Genomic DNA, 27,179 nt, shown 5'->3' with positions numbered 1-27,179 from the left:
AGGCCCCCCCGCACAGACAGGAAAGGGGAGGGCCATTCCTTCTGGAATGGAAGGTGTGGGAGGCAGGCGAGCCGTGGGGAGGGTGTGGGGGGGTGCTGTGTCCTGAACCAAACTGGGGAGGCGGGAGAGTCGTAGGATGGAGGGAGCGTGACAGGGAGGTCACCGTCCCAGCCCGAGCTCTCGCAGGAGAGCAAATTGAGGTGCAGACAGGACAGGTGACGTGCCCAAGGTCGCACATCACGGCAGTAACAGAGGTAAGACTCGAACCCTGGACGCCTAACTTCCAGCCCAGGGTCCCTGCCCTCCCACGTCAGGCCTCACGCTGGGGTTTGGGTGGTGAGCCTGCTGAGCCGGTGAGGTGGTGAGTGCCATAGCCTGGGACACTGAGCCGCAAAGGAAGAACGTCATGTAGCAGCTGCACAGCACCAGGCTTCCTCTTGTTCTGTAGGCACGTGCAGATGCTGCAGACAGCGTTCATCCTTAACTCCTTCATGACAAAGACTCAAAGGTTAGCCAAGCCCTTGCAAAAGGTGGAGGAGAGACCATGAATCAAAGGGAGACCTCTGAAAAGTCAACATCAGGGATAACCTCAGATTATCGGAGTTTGTAGGATGGCACTGGCCTGGGTTCTTAAAGAAGAAGAAGCTAGCTAGGGATACTGGGGGTCAGGGCACCTGGTTCTCAAGAGACTTGGGTTTGGTTTCTTCTCTGCACTCCCAAGCCCAATTTATTTTCCTTCGGAGGTTCACAGTGGCCTGCCCACGGTCTACACTACACACTGTTACATCTCTGTGTTCTTGCTTCAGTGGCGGCAATGAAAAGTAACTCAGAAGCCTCAGTTGGTGTGTTTTAGAAACGTGGCAGTTACCAGGCAGGGTGGCCGAGGGCAAAGCTGAGGGGGGAACACTGGGCCAGGTGGGACCTCGTTGCTCTCACAGGCCAGGGTTCCTTCGGGTTGTATTTGGTTCTTGCTATTGTTGTTACTGATCTTGTCTTGAATGAATCAGAAAGGAGTTCTGAAAGAGTACTCAGTGAACGACCAATGCACCTTCCTGTTTGTGTGCCCTGGGCCCCTCGCTGGCCCCTAGCTTTCTCGTTTGTCAGGAGAGTTTTCAGAGTGGCTTCCACCAAATCCACTGATCACGGGCGCTGCCTCCTAGGATCACCACAGAAGGTGTGGGGAACCAGGGAAAGAAACCTTATGGGAAGAGGAGTGGAAGGGAGGAGGCTTTTGGAGGAGCTGGATTTTCCATCATAAGTTCATCCCCCAAACTCCCGTAGAAGAGTGGATCTCCTTTCACTCTGAACAAACACACAGAAAATCAACCAGTTTCACTTTTTTCTTGACTGGCAGAATTCTCCTGCACTTCCCTCCTCCTCCTAGTCAGACTGGCTACCCCTGGCATCACCCGGGTTCCCCCTGGTCCCTGGGTCCTTTGAGTGTCTCATGCAGTTCACGCCTCCGCCTTCACGGGGCAAATCCTCCAGGAAAAGGTGCATGGGGCGGGCTGGATTTTTTGTGTGAAGCTTCTTGTGCCCCTAAATGTTGTTCTTCTCCCCTTCCACTCAATATTTAGTTTGGCTTCTGTCCACTTCTAGGCTGCAGATAATTTTCCCTTAGAATTTTGGAGAGAGCTCAGAGCTTCAGGACTGCTGCTGTCAAATCCATGGACATTCATCTGAGTGTTGGTTCATCTGGTTTCATCTGAGTGTTGATCCTTTTCTGGATATTTGACCTTGCTATTTTTTATAATTGATAGATGTGTGGGACATTCTCTTTACACCCCACATTCTGGGAGGTAATGATGATAAGCCCCGTTGTGCGTCTTTTTTATTCACTTCTCTGGTGAGTCCACAGTCTTCTCATTCTGAAAATTCATGTCATTCATTTCTGGGAAATTTTCAGGTATTCTTTGATAATTGCTTCCCCTTGATTTTTGTTCCACTTAATCACTTCTGAAATTCTTATCATTAGAATGTTGGACCTCCTGGAGTAATTTGTTTTTGCCTCTTTTCTCTCTCAGTCTTTTTTGGTTCCACTTTATGAGACATTTCCTCAACTGTCTTGGAATGCTTCTATTGAACTTTTTTTTTGGTCATATTTTTTGGTCATATTTTAAATTCCTAGCACTCTTTCTTGTTCTTAGAATATTCTTTTCTTATAGTATCCTGTTCTTGTTTTATAGATGTAGTATCTCATTTTTCTGAGGATGTTGACGCTTTCTTCTGCCCTTTGCATTGTCTCTGTTTGCTATATTTTTTATGTTATTTTATTGGCAGGGAACACCAAAGGAAGGGATGGATTTGAGCTACAAATTCCTCTTTCCGGCCCCGTTTCATACCCTGGCTTTTGGTAGTATCCGCAGAATCTTTCTGGGGTTTCTTCTCTGCCTTCAGCTTTTGTTGGTTTCCCCAGTCTGCAGGTTTGAGCCTCAGTCTTTGCCAGGCTGCTAAGTCGCACTCAGCCTTCAGCTTTTCCAGCTTTCAAACCTGGACTGGACCCTCTCCAATGTGGCTGTCATCTCTCGTTTCCCTTTTGACCTCGTGGAGTCTGAATTCCTTTACTGCCATCTGTGGGGGGGTGGGGTGAGTTTCAAGAGGAAGCAGAGATCATTATATTCCATCTGCTCTGGTTTTTTTAGTTTTTAATTTTAATTAAAAGACGCTTACTCCTTGGAAGGAAAGTTATGACCAACCTAGACAGCGTATTAAAAAGCAGAGACATTACTTTGCCAACAAAGGTCCATCTAGTCAAGGCTATGGTTTTTCCAGTAGTCATGTATGGATGGATGTGAGAGTTGGACTATAAAGAAAGCTGAGTGCCGAAGAATTGATGCTTTTGAACTGTGGTACTGGAGAAGATTCTTGAGAGTCCCTTGGACTGCCGGGAGATCCAACCAGTCCATCCTAAAGGAGATCAGTCCTGGGTGTTCATTGGAGGGACTGATGTTGAAGCTGAAACTTTGGCTACCTGATGCGAAGAGCTGACCCATTTGAAAAGACCCTGATGCTGGGAAAGATTGAGGCAGGAGGAGAAGGGGATGACAGAGGATGAGATGGTTGGATGGCATCACCGACTCAATGGACATGGGTTTGGGTGGACTCCAGGAGTTGGTGATGGACAGGGAGGCCTGGCGCGCTGCGATTCATGGGGTCCCAAAGAGTCTGACACGACTGAGCAACTGAACTGAACTGATGGGACCAAACTGGGCAAATAAATCCCACCAATGGGACCGAATCCTGGCAGGCACGGGCTAGAGCAGGGTGGTCCTTCAGGACAGGGTGAACGGCAGATGTATTTGTAGTTAGGTCCGAAGTAGGTGCTGAGGTGTGAAGTCAGCTCGTGTAGCAGGGACAGGTCTGCCCAGTTGCCTCTTGAGCCTGCTCCCCACACCCCTGCCCTGCCTGCCCAGTGTGTCTAGAACCCCTTCTCTGCTCCTCTCACAGCAGCTCTCCCGTACTCCCTCCCAACATACCTTGTACCTGCTACTCCCTGGGCATGTCTGATCAACTTCTGCATCTCCCGCAGCACCTGGCCTGTGGGATGTGTCAATTCAGGCAGGACGGGGCCGAGGAAACAGGTGTGAATTGAAGTCCAACATATATGGGTCTGAATCCTATCTATAAGGCTGAGTAATGGCCCCCTCAAAGATATCCACATCCTGATCCCAAGGTGGCCAAAAAAAAAAAAAAAAGAGGAGCATGGCCCTGCCAACATTTTGATTTTAGCCCAGTGAGACTGATTTTAGGCTTTGGACCTCTAAACGATAAGAAAATAAGTTGGTGTTATTTTTAAAATTTTATTTACTTCCAGCTGCTCTGCGTCTTTGTTACTTTGCAAGGGCTTTCTCTAACTGCGGCGACCAGAAGCTGCTCTTTGCTGCCGTGCACAGGCTTCTCACTGCAGTTGCTTTTCTTGTTTTGGAGCACAGGCTCCAGGCGCTCAGACTCTCTACTTGTAGTTCCTCGGCATGGGGAATCTTCCCAGACCAGGGATCGAACCTGTGTCCCCAGCATTGGCAGGTGGATTCCTATCCACTGCTCCACCAGGAAAGTCCAAATTTGTGTTATAAGTTGTAATTTTGTTATAGCAGCTGTAGGAAACAAGCATCCTAGCTCCGCTATATACTAGCACTGAGACCCTGGATGGGTCACTTAACCTTTCTGAACCTCAGGGCTTTTTTATCTGGAAAATAGTGATAACGTAGGTGAGAAGATACATACAAGTATTTAGCGTGGTAACTGACACCTGGTAGTCACTTGCTAAATGACAGCTGCCGTGTTTGTGGCCACCACCATCATCACCCTCATCCTTGATGTTACCGGTGGTCTACCCACAGATGTCAGTACAGATGCGACATTTTCCGGTTTGTCTAGACCTTTTTGAATAGAAAGGATAGGAAGCTGTTATGAGACAGGCCTATAGCTCTCCTCCAGTAGTTCTCAACCAGGGGCGATTTTGCCTCCCAGAAGGCACTGGAAAACGTCTGGAGACATTTTTTGTTGTCGTAGGTGGAGGATGCTACCGGCATCTGGTTGTAAGGGCCAGTCCCACAATGCACAAGATGCCTCCACAACAAAGAATGCTGTGGCCCAAGTGTACACAGTGCCCAGGTTGAGAAACCCTGCCATTCTCTGAGTTCTGTGGTACCTCCTGGGCTCAAAGTATCAACACGTAGTGTATCGCTGTTCGCACTCTTTGCGACGCCAGTTGTCTCGCTGTATCTCACTTATGCGCATGGTTCGTTGAACCCTGGTAGACAAGGTGCAAGCGGGGAAGCTGGAGGAAAACTCAAGGAGCTGTAGGAATTGCTGATGGGTTTATTCTCTCCTGGCTGGCACAGCGGCCGTAGCAGCAGACACGCTACATTCTCTTTTCTCCTGGCTGACCCCACGGACACAGCTGAGTCGCCGCCGTTTTCTAGGCGGAGCTCACGCAGGCCTACCGCACAGAGTAGCACGTGACCAAGTATCTCGTGATGCGCATGCGCAGTGCTTTAATGCGCTCAGCTGTTAGTCATTATTTACAAAACGTGGGGTGAGAGAGCCTGAACGTGCCATCTTGGCTAATTTCCTCTCTCCCCACACGTAGTAAAAATACTAAGAGTCCTGCCCCAGCAGGGCCACTGACCCTCTGAGTAGTCCCAGAAAAATCGCTTACCTCCTGGAAGACTAGGCAGCCACCCCAGTTTGGAAGTAGATTTGAATTTGAGATTGAGCATCTCACTCATTTGCTCTGACTTCAGGCAAGTCGCTTAACCTCTCTGAGCCTCCATTCCTTTTCAGGAGAGTAGAGATAAAAGACCCACCTTGTCATATTGATTAAGTGAGAAAACACGTGAATGCATAGCGCCTGACACTTCATTAGCATCCCCTTAAATATTAGTTTCCTTTCCTTCCTGATCAGAATGTTGGGGTAGAATTATTTTCCTCTGACATATTCACATAGAGCCATCAACTCTTTACCCTTGTGCCTTTTTTCCCTTGGGGACAGTGGGACACCTGGAGATTTATATAGAAGCTCATATTTGAGGACCCTTGGAAGCTGGGTCCTTGGCTTGAGCCCAAAGACTGAAGGGTAAATGGAAGGCATAGGTCACATTCCAGCTCTCAGTCAGTCTCAACCAGGACTCCCACTGGTCTCCTCCTCCCACTGACTCCTGGCACACCCTATGCCTCCCATTTGGCACCAGGCATAAGTCTGCCTTGTGACCACTCTCGTCTGGGATTTCCATCTGTAACTTTGTACATGAAACTTAGACTTGCAGGTCTTGGGTGGGAAGCTCTTTGCGGCGTCTTTCTATATAATGTGGGCCACAAAAATCAGAAACACAGGATGTTCAAGCCTGAAATTGACAGGTGGGTAAAAAAAACTAATAGATGTGGTAGACCTAGAACCCAGACTTCCAGATCCACAGGCCACTGCCTTTTCCAAAGGACATCAATATGATGTTAATCAGCCACCTCTTTATGATCAAGGCTGGACCAGGCAAGAGGGGGATAACCCCCCACTAACTACTGATAGAAGGAAATTTTCTTAAAAGAAATATTCTCATCCTCCTTGCCTGAGCTGTAGAGACATGATCCCCATGGCCCCTCTTTGAATCGTCTCAGAGCTGTGTACATGGTGGGTGCTGGGTGAATGAGTGACGGAAAGTGGACAGAACAGGTGGGAGAATAAATGTGTGCACAGTGGGTGGGTGGGTGGGTGGATGAGTGGATGAGAGGATGGAAGAGTAGATGGATAAATGGAACAAGAAATGGGCTTCCTAATTTCTGAGAACCAACAGCAAGGAACATATTCAGTATGTAATTGTCAGGGGCAGGGACTAAGTTCAAGGTAGCATTATGCCAACTCAGCCCCCACCTTTGGGACCTCTGACACACAAGGGGACAGAGCCAAGTACAGGCAGAGCAGTTAGAGTGGGGGGAGATGATATGGAACCCAACAGGAATGGAGGGCGTAGGAGGGAGCCAGTCTGGATTCAGGCAAACTGGGATCACCATGTACTCAACAAAGCATTTGGAGGTTCCTATAACACCAGGCTATGGTAATTTAGGTTTAAAGTCTCCTCGGTGTTGGAAACAATTAAATCATACTAAGGATAATCAGTCTAGTAACACTAGAAAACTGGGCTATGTGCCTTATAGATGGTGTTGCCAATATATAATTTCCCTGGAAGATAAGATTCTACAGAGTAGACTAAGTCAGATGACCTGAGATATACTGGGCTACGTCTAATAGAAACTCTTAAGTCTTGTGACTTTACTAATACTGCTGGCTATGTTTTTTGTTGGAGAAGGAAATGGCAACCCGCTCCAGTATCCTTGCCTGAAAAGTCTCATGGACAGAGGAGCCTGGTGGGCTGCAGTCCATGGGGTCGCAAAGAGTTGGGCACAACTGAGCGACTAACACTTAACGAACTTATTAAAGGGTCCAATATGCAATCTGCTGCCCTGTCAAACCCCTCTGTAGAGTTCTCCTCGTTTTATTACAGTCCCAACTATCTTCCAGGAAGGATTCCTGCCTTCCATCCTGACTTGTACACACCATCTTCCCTCATCCAATATCCCCCGAGTCGATAGCTACAAAGAAAGATAAGCTTTAGGAAGACACAGTTTCTTGAGATCAACTATGAATGGCTGGTCCATACCCTAGAACCACAGGTTGGAAAGGCCGTTAGAGATCATCTCCAAACTAGGCCATTTTGCAGGTGGGAAAATCAAGGTCTAGGGAAGATGATGACTTTCCAAAGTGTTATGGCAAGTGAGTAACAAAAGGAAACCATGTCTCCTGATTCTCACCCCAGGTTAAGAATTCTTTAATGCTTTTTCCCCGCACACCCAGCAGCTCCTAGGCCCTACCAGTCCTATTAGGACTTTTGCCTGCTTGGGGTTGGTTTCACTCTTTCCTCTGTCTCTGCCCTCGGTGGAGATGGAGGAGAAGGTCAGTGTTCTGGATGTTCTGCTGAGTCTCTCCTCAGATCCCCTCCTTGGGATATCAGCCTTTACAGTCTGGCTCCCTGACTTTTTTGTTCATACTTGAACTCGACCAAGTGCAGCAAACACTACATCAGGTGGAGAACTGGGGGCTCCAAGAAGAGCAGGGGGAACACAGACTGGGAGACAGGAGGGGAAAGAGAAGAGGAGCTAGGATGAGCGTTCACCGATCACCCACCATCCAGCAGGCACTGTTCATTGTTCCGTTGCTCAGTATCTGACTCTTTGCAACCCCATGGACTGCAGCACACCAGGCTTCCCTGTCCTTCACTATCTCCTGGAGTTTGCTCAAAGTCATGTCCATGGAGTCAGTGATGCCATCCAACCAACTCATCCTCTGTCACCCCCTTCTCCTCCTGCAGGCACTGTGCTGGGCAGTTATAACATCTCATTTATTCTCAGAACCCCACAAGATAGGGAATGTTTTATAAATGAGACTGTTTTTCCTGTTTTATAAAAGAGAATGCTGAGGCCTAGAGAAGTGGCTTGGCTTGTAGAGCTGGTCAGCAGGGATCCCAAGATTAAAACCCAGGACTCCCTGACCCCAAAGCCCCTGCCAGGTCCGGAGCTCCCAGACCACATGCTTTATCACAGTAACATCAAGAGTTCTCAAACCACCAGCAAGAGCTGGAGTTTCTCTCCTAAGGGCCCAATCAACAAGGTCAAGGCTAACAGGAATCAGTGCAAAGTCCTGCACATAAGTTCAAAAAGAAAACTGCACAAGAGTGTCCTGGAGGTCTGGTTACTAGACCGCAGCTCGTCATAGGATCGTCACCAAGTGTAATACAGCTGTGACTGCCTTCTAGTTCCAAAGGACTCTGAGTGTAGAAAGTCCTAGGCTTTGACAACATAAACAAGCACAAGATAAATGAAGAAAAGGTTTGGGGGTGGTGTCTCAGCAGGGTGTGTGGAGCAGTGGGCTGTGGCTGCCTGAAAAGCTAATGAGCTATTTGTTTGCATTAATCCAGTGTAATATCAATAGTTTTGTGCCCAGTCCCTGTGCTAAATGTATCACATGTTTTATCTCATTTAATTCTCACATGACCCCGTGGAATCTATAATTCTTGTTTTAGATCAGAAAACTAAGAAGTGAAGAAAGTTGACCAAGGTCACGCAGCTAGTAAATAACTGAATTCAGGCTCAGGTCTGATCACTGTCAAGAAAAATGTCATTCTGGACAGTTCAGGTCCCCTTTGGAGTCAAGCATCCGCTTTGGGGTATTTTATTTAAGGAAGATACTGACACATAGAGAAACGAGGAACCTATTCATGAGGGGTACTAAAGACTGTTTGAAGAAGCTGAGAATATTTATCCTGGAGAATAAAATCATCAGAGAACATATAGTTGCTGTTTTCAAGGGCAGAAAGCATCTCTACTTAGAAACAGGTTGGATTCACAGGATATTTGTACGTGCTCAGTCATGTCTAACACTTTGCAACCCCATGGACTATAAGCCACCAGGCTCCTCTGTCCATGGAATTTTCCAGGCAACAATACCGGGGCAGGCAACCATTTCCTATGCCAGGGGATCTATCAAACCCAGGGATTGAGCCCCCCGTCACCTGCATTGGCAGGCGAATCTTTGCCACTGAGCCACCTGGGAAGCCCGATTGGACGTTTACCAATCATTTGTTGGTTAAGTTCAAGGGGCATACTATAGCCGACTGCTGTTGCCGCCTACTGGTAGAAGGTAAAAATGACATGCTGATTTCAGCTACCATCACTGTTCCATTCATAGAACTTTAACTTTTTGTACGTGTAAGGGCTTTTAAACATGACCATTGTCATGTGTAAGAGGTAATATAGGTTACTTCTGTGGGAAGAGAATTAGGACCAATGGGTTAAAATCACAAGGGAAGAGATTTTGGTTCCAAAATGAAAGTTACTTTTCTGACAATTAAACCATACCACTAACCTAAGGGACAGCTTGAGAGTAGTTAGCTTTTTGTCTGTGGAAGAAACCAAGTCATGCTGAATCTCCCATCTCTCAGATGAATGAGAGAAATCAATCCCAGTGTCTTGGCGGGTCTCAGGCATTCATGGCTTCCCGATTCTGAGTTATAGTTGGCCATTTGAGTAGCGGTCTGCCAGGCTTGATAGCATCTGGGTTTTCTTATCCGGGGAGGAACATCTAGGCTAGGCCAGACAGAGGAGGATACCGTGGAGGCAGAACAGAAGGGAGAGGGATATTCTGGACAGGTGGGGTCTGGCAACATTGATCCTCAAGTTATGACCTTATGGACTTCCCTGGTGGCTCAGACGGTAAAGTGTCTGCCTAAAATATGGGAGACCCGGGTTCAATCCCTGGGTCGGGAAGAGCTTCTGGAGAAGGAAATGGCAACCCACTCCAGTGTTCTTGCCTGGAAAATCCCGCGGACGGAGGAGCCTAGTGGGCTACAGTCCGTGGGGCTGCAGAGAGTCGGACATGACTGAGCCACTTCACTCACTATAACCTTATACCTGACCAAGGAACAGAAAAGGATGGTTCAGTGAGTAAATGGTTATGACTCTCCATCTCTTCCCAAACTGACCTCCCACGTGCGACCATGTGTAAACAACCCAAGGAAACAACAGGTCCTTGTAGATTCTGTAAATATGATTAAGGCTCTGCTGGAGACAAAGGTTCAGAGTATAGGCAAGGTCAGGGACCAGTCTGGGTCAGGGTTAGATCAAGAGCTCTGCCCTCTCTTCCACAGCCTGTGAGGGCCTTCTCATCAAAGCCCTACATTGATTTGGCCCCCAGATGCTGGCCATTGCACCTTGTGCATTCTCTGGGGACCAGTCTAGTGAGAGTTTATGGAAACGGGGCGATGAAGTTAGACAAACCCTAGCTTGAATCCTAGCATAGCTACATATTAGCCTTGTGAAGTTAGATTGATATCTTCTCTGATCTGAGTCTCAGTTTCCCCATCTGTAGAATGGGCACAGTGACTGTATTCTAATCAGACAGATATGAGGATTCAGTGAGACCTCTCACATAAATCACTGAGTACAGTGCCTGGGACACATGGTATATTATTATTAAATTAACCTCTGTCCATAAAGTTCAGCCTCACCTCCCTGTACACTCCCCCATTTTCTGTGGCCATGGGCCCTGGTCATGGATGTATTTGACACTGACATCTCCCTGCTGGACCTCACTTGGTTAACAAGAATCACAGGGGCCCCACACATGAAAACACCTACACCCTTGGCTATCAACACTCCACCACCCTCCCTCCCACCTTCTCTGATGTGGTAGAAACAGAGATGTAATTGAGAGCCCTTGGCCCTTAGATGAGGCAAGATATGCTCTGGGATTACTCATTCTTCTCTCAGAAAGAGGAGCAGCCGGGCCCATCTGAAAGGGAGTCCCTCCTGGAACCCGGCACCCAGGAGGTCACCCTGAAAGACCTGCAGAGGAGCCTGTGCCCTGGTGGCCCTAGACGGCTCCGTTACTGGTCAGTATGTGTCTGTGTGCATGTGTGCGGGTTCCTGAGTGACTGGTCTTGAGCCCCCGCCCCCACCCCGGGTGTGTGCCAGGGTCGGGTGGTGCAGAGGGAAGGATACAGGCTTTGAAGTTTGCAGTGCTGGGTTCATTTGCCAAGCCTGCAGCATTCAGGCCATATGGAAAGTCTCAGGGTCCTCATTTGAAACAAGGGGAAAGGAAGACCTAGTTTACATGGCATTTGCTAATGAAATCAGAGGATGGATAAAAAATATCTGGCATAAGGTCTTCGCACATGGTGGACACTCAGATGATGGCTTCGGTCAATTCTGTGCTTGTTGGTTTAACGGGGAATGAGTCCATGACAGGGTTTAGTTTATCTAGTGATTATGCCATCTCTCTCTCCTTAGGTGACCTTTGGTCAACGGCCATGTATTTGCCTCTTTTTTCTATTTTTAAAAGGAACTGTGGGTAATTCCCTAGTGGTCTAGTGGTTAGGACTCGGTGCTTTCACTGTCATGGGCCTGGGTTCAATCCCCAACTGGGGAACTTAGATCCTGCAAGCCACAAGGTGCAGCCAAAAAAAGAGGGGGGGGGGATTGTGAGACAGCATTACTGGTGAGTGTTCTCAGCTTGATATTGGTGGAGACAGAAGCAGAGAGTTTAGGCAAATGCATATTAAAAGTCTTTATGTGCCAAGATAGTGGTGTGTGTTGCGGGAGGGAGCAGTTCAGCTACCTCTCCCTGGGAGTAGGAGTTGGGGGTGGAAGGTTGGGGAAGACTTTTATTCCATGTTCTCTTATTGGTCCATACTTGTTTTTATAAAAAGAATTTTTTTTTCCCTGTTTTGAGCCCCTGTCTCTAATTAGTTCGGACTTCCCTGATGGCTCAGATGGTAAAATCGTCTGCCTACAAAGTGGGAGACCTGGGTTCAATCCCTGGGTCAGGAAGATCCCCTGGAGAAGGAAATGGCAACCCACTCCTGTACTCTTGCCTGGAAAATCCCATGGACGGAGGAGCCTGGTAGGCTACAGTCCATGTGGTCGCAAAGAGTCGGACACGACTGAGCGACTTCACTTTCATTTTATCTAATTAGTTCAGCCAATATTCACTAATACCTGCTGAAATCCTAAGGGATACCCCTTATTGAGCACTTAAAAGCACTTTCCATACTTAACCTTGAACCCTTAGTTCCCTTGGGAAAAGCTGCCTCCTTTTACAAACAGCAAACCCAGCTAGGAGAAGTTCAACCACTCACCCAGGTCCTTCCACCCACAAAGGTGAGGAGAGCCAGACTCTTTTTATCTGAAGGAGGCAGAAAGATGTGGAAAAAAAGCCAAAAGCAGTCTCTAACTCAAGGGCCTGACAATGAACGCAGAAAGTTGGCTGCCAGACCCAGAACGGAGGCACGGGCTGTGGCAGTGTGTCTTTGCTGAGCACCGCAGTGGGAGAGCGGAGGGCAGGAGGGTTCATTCCGTCTGGCGGGAAGTCTTCCTGGAGGTGACTGGGCTGAATCTGGAAGGTTCCTTTTGGAGGGGGAGTGGGCAGTGGAGCATGGCTGGCAACCCAGGCCTGTTTAAGGTGGTCTGGAGACAGGAAGCTCAGCCAGGCCAGAAGGTTGGCCAGTGTGGGGATGTCAGATAGCACCACAGAGGGGTCCTTCAGGGAGCCTGAGTCATCCAAGTCCTGAGGATCTGGTTCGGGGGAGGAAGGGACAGACAAAGTGGGGCTTGGGTCTGTGACTGAGGCAGGACTTCAAGGCTTAAAGGAAGGCAGAGACGGGGAAGGCAGAGCCCATGCTGTGGATCAGCAGGCCTGGCCACACAGGATCATTCTGTGGTTGAGAACGGGAGGGCTGGCCGGGAACAGGCCACAGCCACCAGAGCCACCAGCCTGGCTGCAGGTGACCCCAGTGGAGGGGGTGCTGGCCCCTGTTTCCATCACGAGCTGGCACAGGTAGGGGACCTGGGGTGAGCCAAAGCCTGCAGCCACAGCTCAGAGACAGCAAAGACTGGGAGTGATGTGGGAGGATGGAATGGCCCATTGTCCCAACGATTTGACAGAGGTTGGTGTGGGGAGCCAGGAGGCTGAAAAGGAGGTTGGAAACAGCCAGTGAAGGGCTTTCACTGCCAGACATTCAGATGTGGGTACTGGGGAGATGACTTGTTTTTTGAGCCTGGGAATGCCATGATCAAACCTAGGGTCTCCCACTCTCACCAGAATGCAAGCTTCTGGAGGCAAGGAGTTGGCCTTTGGGCCAAGTTCCATGTCTCCCTAGCTGGGGGACTGGGTCGAATCACTCAGCCACACGGAGCCTCAGTTAGTTTCCCAGCAGCAAAAGGCAATGATTGAGAGCGTTAAATGAGCTGACAGATGCCACATGTGAGGGCACCTACAGCAGCCTTGTGCAAAGAAGATGCCCTCTTTGCTTGGAGGGTTTTGCGCAACTTCAGCTGCCTCTCACCCCACCCCCAGGCCAAACCACGCCCATCCTTCAAGGCCCATTCAAATTAATCTTCTTGAAGTCACTCTTCACAACCCAATAGGTCATCTCACTGACTGCTTATATCATACATCATAGTTTTTTAGCTGCTTCCCCCACCCCCATCTTACATTGTAAAGATTTTGAAACCGGGAGCAGCATTTCAGGCATTGTTGTAGCGTGGTCAAAATCTCACTAGCATGGGCAATAGATGCCCTGGGTTCAGTTCTCCTGGGTAACTTGGGGCTCCATGTGGTATTGGGGCTTCAGTTTCATCAGTAAAATGGCAACAATAACCTTCCTCACACATTTTCCACATCAATTTAGATACTCGGTGTGAAACATAGTTAGGAGTTGAATAAATATTGTTGAATGAATTGAAACTGCTTTGAAAAATGGAATCTTTAAAAATGTCAACTTATTTTTAACTCCCCATTGTTCATTGTTCAGTTGCTAAGTTGTGTCCAACTCTTTGCAACCCCATGGACTGCAGAACACCAGCCTTCCCTGTCCTCCACTATTTCCTGGAGTTTGCTCATGTTCAGATCCATTGAATCGGTATTGCTATCCAACCATCTCATCCTCTGCCAGCTTCTCTTTTTGTCTTCAGTCTTTCCCAGGATTAGGGTCTTTTCCAATGAGTTGGAACTCCCACGCTGCTGCTGCTGTTGCTAAGTCGCTTCAGTCGTGTCTGACTCTGTGCAACCCCATAGACGGCAGCCCACCAGGCTCCCCTGTCCCTGGGATTCTCCAGGCAAGAGTACTGGAGTGGGTTGCCGTTGCCTTCTCCGTGGACCTCCCATAGTATATAGTAAAAGGCCTGATATTTACTTGTTGCTAAGAGAAACTTGCCAACAAAGGTCCATCAAGTCAAGGCTATGGTTTTTCCAGAGGTCATGTATAGATGGGAGAGCTGGACTATAAAGAAAGCTGAGCGCCGAAGAGTTGATGCTTTTGAACTATGGTGTTGGAGAAGACTCTTGAGAGTCCCTTGGATTGCAAGGAGATCCAAACAGTCCATCCTAAAGGAAATCAGTCCTGAATATTCATTGGAAGGACTGATGCTGAAGCTGAAACTCCAATCCTTTGGCCACGTGATGTGAAGAGCTGACCCATTTGAAAAGACCCTAATGCTGGGAAATATTGAAGGTGGGAGGAGAAGGAAACAACAGAGGATGAGATGGTTGGATGGCATTACCGACTCAATGGGCATGAGTTTGAGTAAACTCTGGGAGTTGGTGATGGACAGGGAGGCCTGGCGTGCTGCAGTCCATGGGGTTGCAAAGAGTCGAACACAACTGAGCAACTGAACTGAACTGACTGAAGAGAAACTACATGCTTAAATATTTTCTCCAGTCACCCAGATGAAGACCAAAAGAGGCATCATACAGGGATTATAAAATAACTGGTTTTAACCAAAATTTCATCTTCCTTCTCAGCACATCGAGATGACCACAGCCACCCCTTTGGGGGGTAACACCGTCTTCTCATTGAACATGACCACCAGAGGAGAAGACTTTCTGTACAAGAGTAAGGTCAACTTGGCTTGGCGGCCAGGGGATCGAGGGCGGGACAGGGTTTGTCTTCAGCTCCTGGTGTCAAGGTCAAGAGCGTGGCCTCTGCAGACAAAGTGCTTGGGTCTCAATAATGCCGTGTGCCAACTGCATGAACCTGAGCACATGACTTCACTGCTCTGGGCTCTTTTCATCATCTGTGTTGCTGTTGTTGTTGTTTAGTTGCTAACTCGTGTCTGACTCTTTTGTGACCCCATGGACCATAGCCCGCCAGGCTCCTCTGTCCATGGGATTTCCCAGGGGAGAATACTGGAGTGGGTTGCCATTTCCTTCCCCAGGGAATCTTTCTGACCCAAGGATCAAACCCAAGTCTCCTTCATTGGCTGCTGCTGCTGTTAAGTCGCTTCAGTCATGTCTGACTCTGTGCGACCCCATAGACGGCAGCCCACCAGGCTCCCCCGTCCCTGGGATTCTCCAGGCAAGAACACTGGAGTGGGTTGCCATTTCCTTCTCCAATGCATGAAAGTGAAAAGTGAAAGTGAAGTCGCTCAGCCGTGTCTGACTCTTAGCGACCCCATGGACTGCAGCCCACCAGGCTCCTCCATCCATGGGATTTTCTAGGCACGAGTACTGGAGTGCGGTGCCATTGCCTTCTCCCCTGCATTGGCAGGCAGATTCTTTAACACTGAGCCACCAGGGAAGCCCTTCCTCATCTGCCACATAGGTTGGTGTGAGGGCTACAAATGATAATCCATTTGAAGAACTTAGAATAGCCTCCATGCCTATAAATATGTTGTTTAGTCACTAAGTCATGGCCTGACGGACTGTAGCTTACCAGGTTCCTCTGTCCATGGGATTTCCCAGTCAAGAATACTGTAGTGGACTGCGATTTCCTTCTCCAGGGAATCTTCCTGACCCAGGGATTGAACCCATGTCTCCTGCATTGGCAGGTGGATTCTTAACCCCTGAGCCACCAGGGAAGCCCACCTAAGTACTTAATGAGTATTATTATTATTACTACTATTACTTTTATTGTCATTATGGAGTTTGGGGGCTTAGAGGGCAATGGAAATTTGAATCTCTTGTAAGATACCCCTGCATAAGACTTCCCTGATGGTCCAGTGCTTAAAAATCCACCTTCCAATGCAGGTAATGGGGTCCAGTCCCTGGTCAGAGAACTAAGATTTCACATGCCATGGGGCAATCTAAGCTCGTATGCCACAACTAAGATGTAATGCAGCCAAATAAATAAATAAATATTTTTTAAATGGCCCTATATGAGTCACCTTAAAATGCAAGTACTTTCATATTTTCTTTGGAAAGCAAAAACATCCTGTCGATTTACAAAGAAGTCAATGAATGTAGGTGGGAAGAGCTAGTCCTGGGGAGACCTTTGCCAGGAACAAGAGGCCCCCAGAAGGAGAAAAGTGAGGACCACTCCTCAGAAAGCCAATTGATTGTATTAGGTGAAGTTTGGGTCCATTTTGTACATGCGTGTGTGCTAAGTCGTTTCTCTCATGTTGGACTCTTTGCCACCCTGTGGACTGTATTCTGCCAGGCTCCTCTGTCCATGGGATTCTCCGGGCAAGAATGCTGGAGTGGGTCGCCATGGCCTCCTCCAGGGGATCTTCCCGGCCCAGGGATTGCACCTACATCTCTTTCATCTCCTGCATTGGCAGGCAGGTGCTTTACCACTATCACCACCTGGGAAGCCCCCTATTTGGTTCACACCTCTGAGAACGTAACAGGCCTCCCAACACACACGGAGCAGTGATAAGCAGTGATAATCGGCTCCGGACTGTGGTCCTGGCAGGAAGCGGGATTCGTGGCAGGGTGTCTCTTACATGGAGACCCAGAGATTCGCTCTTGGGACGGGGTCTCATGTGTTAGCCTGCTCTTTGCTGGGTGCAAAGACCTACAGAAGCCTGCCGAGGAATGTCTCAAAACAGTTCTGAAGGGAAATGCAAAGCAGATAGAATTACTGTCAACAAGGTGGGAATAATACTGTTTCATGGTTCTCAACCAGGCAATTTTTCCCCCTAAATAGGACTGCCAGATTGAGCAAATAAAAGTACAAGTTACGAATCAAATTTGAATATAAGATAAACAATTAATAGATTTTTAGAATAATGATATATCGTGTAATGTTTCAGATGCATTTTGAAATTTGTCATTATTTATCAGATATTATAATATACGTGGGTATCCTATATTATATCTGGCAACTCTACCACCGGGGATATTTGGCAATGCCTGAAGACATTTTTGGTTATTCCAACTGGGGATGTGTGGAGGGAAGTGCTCCCGGTATCTAGAGTATAAGCCAGGGATACTGCTGAACACCCTATGGTACAGAGGTGTTTTGTCCCCATGACAAAGAATTATCCAGACACTGGTTGAAAAACCCACTGGACTCCCCAGGAAGGAAAGGAAAACAAGTCACTCCATGATGGATTTCCCACCCCCTCCTTTTGTCCCTCCCAGTCTTTCTTCCTATGAATAATTGCACAGGTCTTTTTTTTTTTTAAGTAAACTTTTTTTGGCCATGCTGTGGAAGGCACGTGGGATCCTAATTCCTTGACCAGGGATCAAACCTGTGCCCCCTGCAGTGGAAGTGCAGTCTCAAACACTAGACTTTCAGGAGGAAAGTCCAAACGTAAACTTTTTATAAAAGCATTACATACATGCAAAAAATTGCACACACGATAAGTGCACAGCTGGATGAATTTCCACAGAGTGCACACAGCTGTGTAACCAGCACCCAGATGAAGGAGCAGACCACCATCAGTGTCCCAGAAGCTCCAGTGCTCCTTGCAATCATTAGCCCCTGCCCGCTCAAGGGAACCCACTTTTTTCTAATTTCTACCGCCATAGATTAATTCTACCCTGGTTTTGAACTTTGTATACATGGAATCATGTACCTGTATGTTTTGTATCTGACTTCTTTTGCTTACCGTTATGTTTATATGTACATATTTTAATGGTTGCAATATAATGTATATATATGTAAAAGTGGGTATGTGTATAGTATCATATTCTATTTTCCGCTTTTACATCATCATAAGTGTTCCATGTACCAGAGTCTTCATAATCATTATTTTAATTATAGTATAATACTTCAAGGAATAAGTATACCATATCTTTTTAACCTTTTCCATATTTAGAATATTCAGAATGTAATAAGCATTTTCATTTATACAGCTTTTTCTTTATTGGGGATTACTGCCTATGATCAATTATCCAGAATCAAATAGATTGGTTTAAAGTGTGAACCTTTTTTATGATTCTTGATACTTTCAATATCAATTCTGGCAAGGATATTGATCTTGAACCTAAAATTAGAAATTGACATTAGGACTGGGCGCTGATATTGAAAGTAGAATCTGAGATATTAAGCTACAAGGACATTCATGATAGCTTTGTTTTTAATAGTGTAAAATTGAATGCAACATAAATATCCTCAATAAAGAATTGGCAAATAAATCATGGCCAGCCAACCAATGGAGTACTATACAGCCTTGAAAAGTCATGAAGAAAAATATATAGCAATATGATCAAGATATTTTGTTATAAAACAGTTTATGGAACATGGTTCCATTTTTATCAAATGCATATTTTTCCACATTTATAAATATTTTCTTAAGATAGATTTTTCAGACATAGGATTATTAAATTATTCAAAAGGTTATGGATATTTAATATATATATATGCAAAAATATGATCACATTGGTGAATGTATACATATGTAGACTCTCAGTGGTTCTTGGGGCAATGAGGTCTTATCCTCCCCTCCTTTTCGGCTTGTATTTATATCACCAAATTATCTGCAGGGGCTTCTCTGGCGGTCCAGTGGGTAAGATTTCACACTTTGAATGCAAAAGCATGGATTCAATCCCTGGCCAGGGAACTAAGATCCTACATGCCATATGGTCCAGTCAAAAAATTATATAAATCTACAAAAATGGCATATTACTTTTGTATTATCAAAAAGAAGCAAGGATGTTTTGTTTCATGCAAGAAGTTTGAAGTTATGTTGGGGATGATAAAAGCAGGACTGGACCTACAGCAGAATTTTGGCAGGTAATGTGCTGAGGGCCCTCACACACACAGCAAGTAGAAGTGCTCTGCTACTCTGGAGTGATTCTCTCCTGGGATCCGCAGTGAGTGTTCCAGCAGTGAGTGGGGCATTCTCTCCTCTCCTTGACCCAGGGAGGATGCAGGGTGCCACCATATGGGTCCCGCTCCCACCTTCCTTCTTTGGACTCCGTTTGCACACTAGCCTGGGCTTCCCTGGTGATTCAGACTGTAAAGAATCTGCCTGCCATGCTGGAGACCCAGGCTCGATCCTTGGGTGGGGAAGATCCTCTGGAGAAGGGAATGGCTACCCACTCCAGTATTCCTGCCTGGAAATTCCCTGGTGTGCTGCAGTCCATGGGGTCGCCAAGAGCTGCACATGAGTGAGCAACTAACATTTTCACGGCACACGGGCCGTCTCCACTCCTCTCTTCCTCGTAGGTTCTGGAGCCATCATCGCTGCCGTTGTCGTGGTTGTCATCATCATATTCACCGTGGTTCTGATCTTGCTGAAGATGTACAACAGGTACAGGACGCCCTGGGCTTTAGAACCACCTGGTCCCTTCAGTGATGCTAGAATGAATGGAAGCTAATGTTTGTAGTTGCCTGTTACGTGCACAGCAGTATCTTTGAGTCCATTTTCAAATGCTCTTACCTTTTGTGGGTCCTTTTTTGATGTTTATTCTACTGGAAAAATAAACTTGCTTGGTGGCTTGGACGGTAAAGCATCTGCCCGCAATGTGGGAGACCCAGGTTCCATCCCTGGGTCGGGGTGATCCCCTGGAGAAGGAAATGGCAACCCACTCCAGTACTCTTGCCTGGAAAATTCCATGGATGGAGGAGCCTGGTAGACTACAATCCATGGGGTCACAAAGTCAGACAACTGAGCGACTTCACTTTCACTTTCACTACTGGAAGTACTTCACAGTGACCATAGATTTTTATATTTGGAGAAGTATTTTTGATATACAATAATGATAATGACTTTTTTTTTTGGCCACCCTGTATGACATACATGATCTTAGCCCAACCAGGGATCAAACCCGTGCCTCCTGCATTGGGAGCGTAGAGTCTTAACCACTGGACTGCCAGGGAAGTCCCATGATAATGATCTTGAGCTCTGTGATAAACTCATATGTAATTTACAGATAGTAAAGTGGTGTTTCAATCCTCTTCTGTTGGAGAGCCCTCTGTGAGGTTATACTGAGTGGCCCATGTAAGTACTTGGTGTGACAAACACTGAAATGTACATACCTGTGACTTTATTTTCTGGGATCAAATAAGAGGAAATAAAATAATATAAACTGATTGCAAAAAGAATAAATGTTGTGTTATCACCTCTGGTCACAACTTTGCTAGAAGGTTGTTCTTTTGAGGGAAGAAATCAAACTAAAAAGACTGCATTCAATTACATCATAGAAGACCCAGAAGCCATTTAAAAAAAAAAAAAGTTTTTATAGAAATGTATTTATTGATGAGAAAAACTGTTTACAACATATTGTCAAAATTTGCAAGGCAGTAGGTATATCATGATCATATGCATGGGTTGCACACACACACCCAGGAAAAGTTCAAATAATACACAGCAAGGTATTAACAACTGGTATGTCTGCATAATGGAATTTCTAGTAGGTTAGTTGGTAGGTTGGCTTTTGCACGGTCAGGGGGTGCACTTCTTGATTTCTGCATTGTTTTTATAATGACAATGTTATTTGTAAAGGTAGCTAACACATATTGATCTCTTACTATAAGTGAAAGTGAAAGTCGCTCAGTCATGTCCAACTCTTTGCAACCCCATGGACTATACAGTTCATAGGATTCTCCAGGTCAGAATACTGGAGTGGGTAGCCTTTTCCTTCTCCAGGGGATCTTCCCAGCACAGGGATCGAACCCAGGTCTCCTGTATTGCAGGCGGATTCTTTACCAGCTGAGCCACCAGGGAAGCTTACTATGTGCTGGGACAATTCTAAGCTCCTTACATGTATTAACTCAGTTAGTCTTCATAACAGTGTCAGAAAGTGGGATTCTATATCCCCAGTTTTATACTTTTGAAACAGGCAGGGGAAGATTAAGTGACATGTCCAAGTTTGAGTTCAGTTCAGTCGCAGTCGTGTCCGACTCTTTGCAACCCCATGAATCGCAGCACGCCAGGCCTCCCTGTCCATCACCAACTCCCGGAGTTCACCCAGACTCACGTCCATCGAGTCAGTGATGCCATCCAGCCATCTCATCCTCTGGCGTCCCCTTCTCCTCCTGCCCACAATCCCTCCCAGCATCAGAGTCTTTTCCAATGAGTCAACTCTTCACATGAGGTGGCCAAAGTACAGGAGTTTCAGCTTTAGCATCATTCCTTCCAAAGAAATCCCAGGGCTGATCTCCTTCAGAATGGACTGGTTGGATCTCCTTGCAGTCTAAGGGACTCTCAAGAGTCTTCTCCAACACCACAGTTCAAAAGCATCAGTTCTTCGGCGCTCAGCCTTCTTCACAGTCCAACTCTCACATCCATACATGACCACTGTAAAAACCATAGCCTTGACTAGACGGACCTTTGTTGGCAAAGTAATGTCTCTGCTTTTCAATATGCTGCCTAGGTTGGTCATAACTTTTCTTCCAAGGAGTAAGCGTCTTTTAATTTCATGGCTGCAGTCACCATTTGCAGTGATTTTGGAGCCCCAAAAAATAAAGTCTGACACTGTTTCCACTGTTCCCCCATCTATTTCCCATGAAGTGATGGGACCAGATGCCATGATCTTGGTTTTCTGAATGTTGAGCTTTAAGCCAACTTTTTCACTCTCCACTTTCACTTTCATCAAGAGGCTTTTTAGTTCCTCTTCACTTTCTGCCATAAGGGTGGTGTCATCTGTATATCTGAGGTTATTTCTATTTCTCCCGGCAATCTTGATTCCAGCTTGTGCTTTTTCCAGCCCAGCGTTTACTCAACTCTGATTGATAGAGTTGGGATTCAAACTCATCCATCTTGTTTCAGAGAAAATATTCCTACCAGTACACATATAATAATAATATTATTATTTCATATGTTATTTTTAAAAAATATTTACAATTTGGGTCTATTTCAAACCAAGAAGTGGCATCCAACCCCAAGGTCTACCTATCATTCTTCTCCATCATTGCTGGAACTCTGAGCCCCTTTCTAGGTTGAAATCCAGATGGAGGCTCCACTCAGCCCATCCTATTTGCAATGATGCCTGAGCTGGGAACTGAGAAACCTGGATTTGGTCTTAAGTCTGTCAAAAGCAGTCAAGTTACTGAACCTCTCCATGCCTTGATTTTATTATCTTTAGAGTGGAAATGTCTCTAAATAGACATTGCTCCAAAGAAAACACACAGATGGCCACACTCAACATGACTGAATATTAGAGAATTGCAAATCAAAGCTATAATGAGGTCGAGTTACAGATATATCAGATAAATTAGGGTTGCCAGTTGGTAAGGAGAGAGGGACAAATTGGAAGATTAGGATTGACATATAAATAGTATTCTATATAAAATAGATAATTAATAAAAACCTACTGTATAGCATAGGGAACTCTGCTCAGTACTCTGTAATGCCCTATATATGGGAAAAGAATCTAAAAGAGAGTGGATATATGTATATGTATAGCTGATTGACTTTGCTGTACAGCTAAGATTAACACAATATTGTAAGTCAACTATATTCCAATAAAAATTTGAAAAAAAAAAACCTATAATGAGGTATCACCTCATACTGATCATTATAGTTCAGTGGTCCCATTTGTGTTTTTGAATATTTTTAATTAAAAGTACTTTTAAGAAAAAATAGCAATTTCCCTTTAAAAATGTGGTGGCCCAGTACCACGTGGTGTTGCTTCCTCCAGGCACTGTAAGTTAAACCCTACACAGATTAAATTGGGCAAGAGAAACATGTTCAGCGTGTGAAATGAAAAAATACACATATATTTTTTGGAAAAAAAAATTTTTAAATCTGCAAATAATAAATGCTGGAGAAGGTGTGGAGAAAAGGGAACCCTCCTACGCTGTGGGTGGGAATGCAAATGGTGCAGCACTGTGGAGACAATATGGGGGTTTCTTAAAAATCTTAAAATGAGAGTAACCATGCGTGAGTGCTAAGTTGCTTCAGTTGTGTCCAGCTCTTTGCAACCCCATGAACTATAGCCCACCAGGCTCCTCTGTCCATGGGATTCTCCAGGCAAGAATACTGGAGTGGGTTGCCATTTCCATCTGTTCAGTTCAGTGACTCAGTCATGTCCAACTCTTTGCCACCCCATAGACTGCAGCACACCAGGCTTCCCTGTCCACCACCAAATCCTGGAGCTTGCTCAAACTCATGTCCATCGAGTTGGTGAATCCATCCAACCATCTCATCCTCTGTCATCCCTTTCTCCTCCTGCCTTCAATCTTTCCCAGCATCAGGGTCTTTTCCAATGAGTCAGTTCTTCACATCAAGTGGCCAAACTATTGGAGTTTCAGCTTCAGCATCAGTCCTTCTGATGAGTATTCAAGGCTGATGTTCATATGAACTAGCAGTTCCACTCCTGGGCATATAGCCAGAGAAAAACCATACTTCAAAAAGATACATGCACCCCAATGTTCATAGCAGCACTACTTCACAATAGCGAGACATGCAAACAGCCTAAATGTCCATCAACAGATGAATAGATAAAGAAGATATGGTATGTGTACAGGATGGAATACTACTCATCCATGAAAAAGAATGAAATAATGCTATTTGCAGGACATGAATGCACCTAGAGGTTATCATACTAAGTGAAGTAAGTCAGAAAAAGACAAATATCATATGATATAATTTATATAAGGACTTCCCTGTAGCTCAAACGGTAAAGAATCTGCTTGCAATGGAGGAGACCAGAGTTCGATCCCTGGGTCAGGAAGATCCTCTGGAGAAGGGAATGCCAATCTAATCCAGTATTCTTGCCTGGCGAATCCCATGGACAGAGGAGCCTGGCGGGCTACGGTCCATGGGGTCGCAAAGAGTCGGACATGACTGAATGACTAACACACACATCATTTGCATATGGGATCTAAAATCTGATACAAATGAACTTATTTATAAAACAGAAACAGAGGCTTTCCCTAAGTGTGGCTAAGACACCACACTTCCAATGCAGGGTGTGCACATCTGATCCCTGGTCAGGGATTCTTTTTGGCAGTGTAGCCAAAAATGAAATAAGTAAATAAGATAAAACTGAAACAGACTCATAGACATAAAAAACAAACCTATGGTTACCAAAGGGAAAAGGTGGGGTCAGGGGAGAGGAATAAATTAGGAGTTTGGGGTTAGCAGATACTATATAGAAAACAGATAAACAGCAAGGCCCTACTGTATAGCACAGGAAACTATATCAATATCGGTATCTATGTTAATCTCCTCGATGGAGCTGTGGTTACAGAGCCTGTTCCTCAGGGCACACACGAGGAAGACTCAGCCCTGTGTGGGTATCTCCTTACAGGAAAATGAGGACGCGACGGGAGCTGGAACCCAAGGGCCCCAAGCCAGCTTCCCCTTCTGCCCTGGGCGCAAACAGCAACAGCAACCAGCAGCCTGCAACGGTGACCTTCAGCCCTGTGGATGTCCACGTGGAGACTCGGTGACTCCCTCGCTGGTGCTGTCTCGGCCACTGTCCAAAGAGCCTTCGGTCAAGACCAAGAAGCACATTTCTCCTCTGGCAGCTTCACGATGAGTCCCTTCTGGTCAGGTTGATGGGGGCATCTCTTACTCAATCCCTTATGCTTCTGGCGACCCCCAACCCCATCCTGCCAGGCCCCAGCCCAGCTTCATCCGTATCCCTGCCACCACCCTTCCTAAAAGGTCTGCTAACGTTGGGAATCCACTGATGTGGGTTTAGCTGTCTCCCCTAAATGCAACAGCTAGACAGACAGACAGGTAGGCAGGCAAGCAGATAGCCCGGGCCTCTTCTGGTTAGGAGTCAGGAGTCAGGACATGCTCCTGAGAGGGACTGCCTGGGGTCATATCAGAGGAAGGGCCCTATCCATAGCTTTGCAGCCCAAAATACTCAATCCCATAATCAGGCACAGGGTAACTAACTGGGACTAACTAACCAAAACTCAACTTGTTCATATATAACTTGTTCTAGGACTAAATGAACGCTAGCTAGCTTCTGACAACTGGTCTGCATATTTCTCCATCTTTAAGAAAGGTTATAGAAAAAACTGAATTCTCCAAAGGTGTCTACATCTTTAGTAAAGAGTCAAAGTCAAGGACACAGGATGACCTTAGGAAAACATGGGAAGAATGGCCACTGGGATGAAAACGTATTGTAGTGTCCACAGCCAAGAATGAGCCTGGAGACTGGCCAGGGCCCCTCCCACCCCAGAGGGTGGTGTGGCTGGGTTAACCTAGACTCGGGCTCATTTCTTGGCTTCCCTGTATCTGAATTCTGAGCAGTCCTCACTCTCCAGTTACCACCTTCCTTCCAAGGTCAGGTATTTGGAAACTGATTAGATTTCAACTCTATTAATGTTACCTCTACCCTTCCTGGTCACTTTACAAAGATTCTGGATATATTCAAAGTACCATATTCACAAACCATTCCCCTGGATAGAACTCATCTCTTTGACTCCTTAGCCTGGAGAACAGTTGAAAAAGGAAAGAATTTGGGATGTTTTCTAAGCCCCACTTCCTGGTTGTGAGACCTTGGGAGAGTGACTTGACTCCTCCCTATTATGTTTCCTAACATGAAGTGGAATAATATCTGCCCCACTGGGTGACCATAACAAGTCAAGGACCTAGGAAAGTAGCTCAGGTGGTGCCTGGCACCCAACAGATGCTTTCCAAATGAGAACCACCATTATTATCATGAATTTCTTCCATTGCAAGACATACGCGTGTTCCCATTTTAATGATTCTGAAGTCAGAATATGTTTTAAAATTGTTGGGTCCATTAACAAAGTTGTATTTTTTTTTTCCTCTCAAAAAGCTGTTTTTTAACCAATTGTACATTTTATAATTGACAACATCTTGGAAAAAAGGTAATAAATCTGTATTCTGTTACAGAAAGTGACACACTCCGACATTTAATCTTAAATTCTAGGAGGTAGTCAGATATCCCTTTTGAGGGAAAACTGAGGATCTTGGAGGTAGGAAGACTGACCCAGAGTTATACAGCTCCTGTCATCCCACTATAAAAATGCTCACTTCAGTATGTCTGAAGAGGGACTTCCCTGGCAGTCCAGTGGTTACTACTTCACACTCCCAATGCAGGGAGCATAGGTTTGATCCCTGGTCAGAGAACTACAATCCCTGAGGGCCATGTGGCCAAACAGACACACACACAGAGACACAGACACACACACACAGAAACACAGACACACACACAAGAGTACCTCTGGAAAAACACTGCCAAATTCTTTCTTTCCAGACATCTCTTCTCCATCCTGTGTTTAAATATCCACTAGACACTTTGCAAGGTGCTTTCGTGTAAGTTTTCTCCTGGGATTTACCTTTCCCAGTTACCCTGGGAGATACTATTTTTTCCATTTGCCATTGAGAATTTCAAACTCAAAGAGAAAAAATACTTGCCAAAAGTCTCACAGCTAGTAAGTTGCAAAGACAAGATTCAGATCCAGGTCTCTTTGACTCCAAGGTCCATCTTTGTGTTGTATTACACTCCTCCCTAACATCCTGGCTCAAAGTATGTGGATTCTTCTGTGAGTTCAACAAGAGGAGGACAGGCTTATCCACGTGTCTGAGTGGAGGTCAGGGTCTAGCTTCCACAACAAAAGTGGGGCAAATTCACTTTGGTAGCTTCTTTGGGCTTCTGTAGCCAAGGGGGCCTTTTCCAAGTCCATCCAAGATCTAAGGAGTCCTGCTTCAGTCCCCCTACCACTCAGTCTCAAGGAGCAAGGCATGAGGTGCCTCAAAGCAAGGCAAAGCCCTTTAAGGACTCAAGCCCACACAGATATGTTTCAAAGTATTTTGCTTAAAAAAAAAAAAAAAAAAAAGTTGGACCATAAAGAAGGCTAAGGACCAAAGAACTGATTCTTTCGAACTGTGGTATTGGAGAAGACTTTTGAGAGTCCCTTGGACTACAAGGAGATCCAACCAGTCCATCCTAAAGGAGATCAGTCCTGGGTGTTCATTGGAAGGACTGATGTTGCAGCTGAAACTCCAATACTTTGGCCACCTGATGCAAAGAGCTG

General features: G+C 46.0%; 1 protein-coding gene across 2 annotated transcripts; it reads left to right on the top strand.

Annotated features, from left to right (window-relative positions):
• Positions 1-147: 147 nt before the first annotated feature.
• NCMAP (non-compact myelin associated protein) lies at positions 148-26,934 on the top strand. 2 transcript variants are annotated; one of them, XM_055574116.1, is made up of 4 exons: positions 148-254; positions 14,849-14,939; positions 19,440-19,524; positions 24,470-26,934. In XM_055574116.1, exons 2-4 carry the CDS (start codon positions 14,858-14,860, stop codon positions 24,609-24,611), a joined length of 309 nt encoding a protein of 102 aa, XP_055430091.1. In that variant the 5' UTR covers positions 148-254; positions 14,849-14,857; the 3' UTR covers positions 24,612-26,934. The 2 variants fall into 2 exon arrangements, with proteins under 2 accessions (XP_055430091.1, XP_055430090.1); XM_055574115.1 differs by lacking the exon at positions 148-254 and adding an exon at positions 10,803-10,940.
• The last annotated feature ends 245 nt before the right edge of the window (positions 26,935-27,179 follow it).

The sequence above is a fragment of the Bubalus kerabau genome, chromosome 3 (assembly GCF_029407905.1).
Source record: "Bubalus kerabau isolate K-KA32 ecotype Philippines breed swamp buffalo chromosome 3, PCC_UOA_SB_1v2, whole genome shotgun sequence".
Lineage (NCBI taxonomy): Eukaryota > Metazoa > Chordata > Mammalia > Artiodactyla > Bovidae > Bubalus > Bubalus kerabau.
Note: the sequence above shows the minus strand (reverse complement) of the source record. Positions and strands in the feature narration are given on the sequence as shown.